This window comes from Homalodisca vitripennis, chromosome X (assembly GCF_021130785.1).
Source record: "Homalodisca vitripennis isolate AUS2020 chromosome X, UT_GWSS_2.1, whole genome shotgun sequence".
NCBI lineage: Eukaryota > Metazoa > Arthropoda > Insecta > Hemiptera > Cicadellidae > Homalodisca > Homalodisca vitripennis.
The window spans coordinates 86,049,324-86,055,184 of NC_060215.1; the positions used below are offsets into that span (position 1 = coordinate 86,049,324).

A 5,861-nucleotide genomic window follows, 5' to 3' on the forward strand; every position below is an offset into this window, starting at 1 on the left:
GCAAAGTCTTTGTTTTCAAAAGCATTTAGCACAAATTTAACAAGGCTGTCTATTGCATCAAAGGTGCTTTTTCCTGACCTAAAGCCAAATTGTGACATACTCAAGAAGCCATTACTTTCCAAAAAAATGCTAATTTGATCGTATACCAAAATTTCAAATAATTTTGATAGTATTGGTATAACAGATACTGGGCGGTAACTATTTGGCTCGTTCTTGGGCCCCTTCTTATAAATAGGACAAATACGAGCTATTTTAAGTTTATTTGGGAAAACTCCCTCAAGTAGGCAGAGGTTCAAACAGTATGAAAAAGGTTCGGCTAAAGTTGTTATCACCTGTTTTATAAGAAAATTTGACATATCATATATATCACAGCTATTGGAGTTACTCAGACGCTTGGCAGCATTTATTATGTCATTGGGAGATATATGTTTCCAAGTAAATGAGAAAGATGGAATTAAATGTTTCCGAACAAGATCTTGAGTACTCGGAGCATGTTTTGACATATTTATTTTTTGTTTAATATTTTTCACGGAATTTATAAAGAAATCATTAAAGTCATCAGGAGGTATACCACTTGTTACTTTACTACCATTTTCTATGTTATTATTTATTATTTATTATTCTCCATGCTGCCTTACACTTATTATTACTGGACTCTATAAGTTCAGAATTGTACAACATTTTGGCATCTACTATTGCTTGTCTATATTCTCTTTGTAAGGTCTTAATATGTTGCTGAAGCTCATTGCTGGTAGTATCTCCATTCAGTGATTTTAAAAAGAAAAGTCTATCCCTCATGGAAGATAATTCATTGTTGAACCACTTATTTTTTATCTGTGCATAATTTTTTCTAAACTTAACCATTTTAATTTTTTGAAGAAATTTGATATTATTAACTAAAATAGAAAATATTACTTCAAATACTAACTCTGCATTGTATTTACCTGAAATACAATGAGTGATCAGGCTCAGCCAATCATATGAAGCCAATCTAATGGCTAATTCATTGATTGCAGTTTTTGGAAAAGAGACTGTTTTATAGTTGGAGTCAAATTTAACAGCTACAGTGTCCTGATATTTGTCATAAATTTTATTTGTCAGATTAATTAAAATTGCATCATGGTCTGAGAAAATAAAAGGAACTACATTACACGACAAAACATATTTTCTATGACAGTTAACAAAAACATTATCTAAGCAGTTATGACCTCGTGTAGAGTTGTTGTTCAAGTGATAAAAATTATGTTGTCGAAGGATGTTAAGCATACCTTTGACAGATTTTTTATTTGTATTTACATCAAAATTAATATTTATGTCCCCACCGACTATGACAGTATAGTTTGGCCACTTAGATGTATAAGAAAGCAAATTTTCCAGGGTTTCAAGAAAAATATTGTAAATGGTAGATAGAGCACCAATTAATTCTCCAACACAGTGTCTAATAAATTCCCTTGGAAAAGGCTAATCGCGTTCTAAAGACCTCCACGGATAAACCAACATATTCGCGATGACTATAGGAAGTGGGATGTATATATCTGTGAATATATTGGTATAAAATTAGTACGGCTTTGCATGATTCCAAAGGATTCACCCTGGCCATACAAAAGTTTGGGAGGGAGCTAATTTTCCCAAAGCATTATACGGCAAGACACAGAATTAAAAAACAGCCGTACAGTATAAACGAACCTCCTGCCAAATCCACAGGTATCGCATGAGCAGGCAGAGGGAGATCTCCTTGAATTTGCATGCCAATATGAGGCACGCCTATGAGCAAGCGAAACAGAATTTAAGACGTACATGATGTGAAATACAAGCCAGGAAGAACTGGTATTAAAAATCAGCACATGTCCTGGGCGTCCAATGTCTTAGTGGCAAAACTTGATCTGAAGAGATTCTTGGGTTCTTTCAAAGTACAGGGCTTGATGACCGCAAACAACTACTCTTAACCTCATAAGTTGGTATAACGCTGTGATGCAGGCTATGAAAATTTCATTGAGAGCCTTAATTAGACCAGTGTGTTAAATGACATGATTTTGCATGTTGGATGTGGAATTGGAAGGTAGTTTCATTATGCTGAAGTTAGGATTATGTCAATCAGGGGTCTGCAATCTTTTTGTACCTATGGGCCGCATCTTCAACATGGCATGGGTTCGTCAGAAGAGGGGGGGAGGAGAAAGTGCAATGCACGGGTAAAAAGCCATGCTGTTCTAAGGACATATGTAACTCAGCATAAGTATTTAGCCGTCATTAATACAATTATGACCACGAGCACAGCTATTTACTATATACAATTAAGCATATTTTATTAGTTGTTATTCTGTGTTAGGGACTATTTAAAAAAATACAATTTTATTAAAAAAAAACACTTTTTTTATTTTTTTTTTATTTTATATTTGAGTAGTCTATTTACAAACACGGCCAGGTCCATTTTACAAAAATGTTCAGGAGAGAGCAAAAACTGTTTCATAATGATTCAACATACTATTAAAGCTGGTTTTTTTGTATGAGTTGAGATCTATGACCGAAATTAAAATTATACATGATGTATTACAACAAACAAGTGGCTTATTAGATATTTAGAAAATAAAAATGGACGTGGCCGGGTTTGTAACCAACTTTTGGACCTGGCCGTGTTTGTAACAAATTCAGGCTCTTTATCAAACTTATTTAACTAGGAGCATTTTGTGTTAATATTGTAACTAACATGAGTGTGTTTAGGCGTTTAATTAAAACAAAACCCAAAATCAATAGTTCAATTGAATTTTAATATCAAAGTTAATAAAATTTTTTTTAAGAAAATACATTACTGACAATACATTAAAAAAGAATCAAAATAAAAAACAAAGCACTCTAATTTCTTGAGTCAATGGTTAATAGAATAGATTGACCTTAAGTAGGCCTATTAAAGTCTGCGCTGCCATCGTTCACAATTTCTATTAATTCTTCTTCATGTTCGTTATTAACCATACATTCACATTCGTTTTGGAATTCATGGGGTTTTTCGGGAAGTCCATCATTTTTGTCAATAATGTCCTTGTACCACTGTAATGATCCTATCTCATGCCATTGATTTCCATAGTGATTTTGTAGAAGCTTTTGAACGTCCTTCAACTTTGCTGATTGGACCTTCACTCCAATCTTGAACTGAACAGGATTAATCGTTGACAGGTTCTTGCCTGGTTTGTTAACCTTTAGAGCTTGAGCAGTGTCATGTAAGTACGTCATCTCACCTTGAACCTTGATACATTTGGGCTTTCTGTGTTTAGTCAGAACTAGTCTTCTTATACGAGATATTTTAAAATGGAGGTCCTTAGTATCTTTAATATACTCCTTTGTCTGTGTTTTCCAGTCAAAGTTTTCCCAATGTTCTCCCAGATTTTTCACTGTACCATGACCTGAAAATGATTCATGGTATTCTTCAACTTTGACAATCTTCTCTTTCTTGTTTATTTCTCTTTCAATGCCACCAAAAACCCTGTCACTGGGCATAAATGAATGGCCTGTAATGGGATATATAATTTCCATCCTATTTATATTTGCTGGGCTGCGGTTAAACCAAAATAAACACATGGTCAAAACAATACTGTTCTTATTTTGTCCACCGCAGCCGTCAGCTACCAAACGTATGGTATGAACACTGTCAAATTCTCCTTCTGTTAGCTTACTATCAAGCTCATGGAAGACTGCTGATGCAACCTCATTGGATGACTTGCACATTTCATTTTCAGTCCATGTGTAAATATAAACTTTATTTTTGTCGAGAGCATTCTTGCCACAAGATGTTCCAGATACTACTGTTAAATTATAACAATAGAGTTGTCGTGAATAATAACAAATCTGATCTGGCAACTTGGGCAGAGGTAAATTTTTCTGCATATCGAAAGATATTATGTACAAACCTGGATCCTGTTGTTTCAAAAGTGTAAAAAATGCTTTGGCTACTGTCTTATGGAGAGTCAGCTGAGTTTTTAGAGAACCTAGCTTTACTTCCTCTTTTTCTCTTTTAATTGTCTCACTTAGCTCAAGACAAGTAGAGCATACATCTGTAGAAGGTGTTTTAAAACTTAAATTAAACTTTGAAACAAAGATGCTTCTAAACAGAGACTGAGTTACTTTTTTTCATGTTCAACAGAATTCTGATACATCCTCCACATTTTTGCGATACTTAGATCTGAATCAAGGTACATTCGTCTGCTGTTTTTCCGAGAGTAATGTGATTCGAGTCCATTAAATTGTTTAATAAAGCCAATAACAGATTCATTTTTAGCTTTGTACTTGGAGTCTTTCCGGAAACCTCCTCTTGTTTCGACTGGTATATCAGACCCTTCCTTTTTAAAACGAGTAAAAACACCTTCTACTCTGTGCTTGGTTATTCCAAGAATTCCCAAAAATGCTCTTCTGCAAACTTCAATTCGGTTTCCAACTTGGTTTTTTACAAAGTATTTATATTTAATGGTTTTCTTACCTCTGTCCCCAGATCTAGGGCGGTATCGGACTGGTGTTGAGACACTGCAGTATTTTAAGATGAAAGCATCCTGGCTCATCTTAGTTCTTACGGTATAAAATGCAGCATGAAACTCCTTAATGTCTACCATTGTCAGTAGGCTGCAGTTCAGACACTTTCCTCTGTGACCACACGTTGGGTAGTTTGGCATGGCCTTTGGGCTGTACCTAAAAAATACAACAACATTTTTAGAAATGTTATCATAACAATTGACGGTTATGTTAACTAACATAATTTTAGGAGTAAAAATTAGGATTATACTATTTAGGTCATATTATTACTATGATGTTTAACTGTATAACGATGAAGTCACTAACCTATAAAATAAGTTTCTTACCTTTGCAGTTTCTGTTTGGTAACTTTCCAATTCTCTGGTTGTCTCTGCTTTTTTCTTGCATTTTCAGGTGAACATAAATCAACATTAACTTCCATCTCTTAATAGTCTAATGTACCATTAATTAAATTCATGAAATAAAAGATGCTTTCTGGAGTAACGGTATCACAGTGACAGCAGAAAGAAAACACTGACTACTGTCTGAGGTCACGTGACTGGAATACAGCTCACCGATTGGCTCTTGTGGACGTGGCCGTATATGTAACCAAGTGCGTTTGGACCTGGCCGACTTTGTAACTCACTCAGATTTTCAAATGCATTTTTAACACATATCTGGCCGTTTTTGATATGAATAGACGTCAGAATCTGATTCCCAATGAAATATACCATAATATCCAATACTAAACTCATGTTGTGAAAAAAATGGACGTGGCCGTGTTTGTAACTAGGCTACTCATTTATGCATTAATAATTGTGTGAATGCATAATAATTCTAACTAATATCAATATTGATGATATATCAATTCAGTACAGGTTTAATATTAATTAAACAAGCGTGTATTATTATATTAACAAATATTAACAAAAGAAACAAGGAAATAAGCATTTTTGAAGTATTACGATTGTCCTTCTTGGGATGATTAGGCTTGCATCTTAGACGCCACTTTTTTAACGCTGTCGTTGGTAACATTCTAAGTTCTTAGAAGTTGATGTAAATGTTCACCAGTAAGCCTTGAGTGAGTCACGACTTAATCTGCTTCATTCGCGAAAAAGTTTTATTCCTACTACCAAATGTTCTGAAAATATTTGCTGCAAACATTTTCAGTTGTGTAAAATACTCTGGAAGACTCGCATAAAATTGTTATTATTAATTTATTTATAGAAATTCATATGCTACAAAACAGATGGAAATCCACTTACACTGTAGCAAATCACAATATAATTACATAATCACTAGCATTACAAACGAAAATGAATAAATCAAATATTCAACAACATGATCATGCTTCCTGCTACTCAATC

General features: G+C 34.1%; 1 protein-coding gene across 2 annotated transcripts; it reads right to left on the reverse strand.

Moving 5' to 3' along the window:
- Window positions 1–2,397: 2,397 nt before the first annotated feature.
- Window positions 2,398–5,286, reverse strand: LOC124369303. 2 transcript variants are annotated; one of them, XM_046827239.1, is made up of 2 exons: window positions 4,842–5,286; window positions 2,398–4,671 (listed from the first exon to the last, which is right to left on the reverse strand). In XM_046827239.1, exon 2 carries the CDS (start codon window positions 3,874–3,876, stop codon window positions 2,890–2,892), a length of 987 nt encoding a protein of 328 aa, XP_046683195.1. In that variant the 5' UTR covers window positions 3,877–4,671; window positions 4,842–5,286; the 3' UTR covers window positions 2,398–2,889. Both variants share the same exon structure in this region, with proteins under 2 accessions (XP_046683195.1, XP_046683196.1).
- Window positions 5,287–5,861: the final 575 nt, after the last annotated feature.

What these genes read in the sequence shown, in the direction of transcription:
- LOC124369303 (XM_046827239.1), bottom strand. Translation starts at nt 3,876, where the DNA reads ATGCAGAAAAATTTACCTCTGCCCAAGTTGCCAGATCAGATTTGTTAT.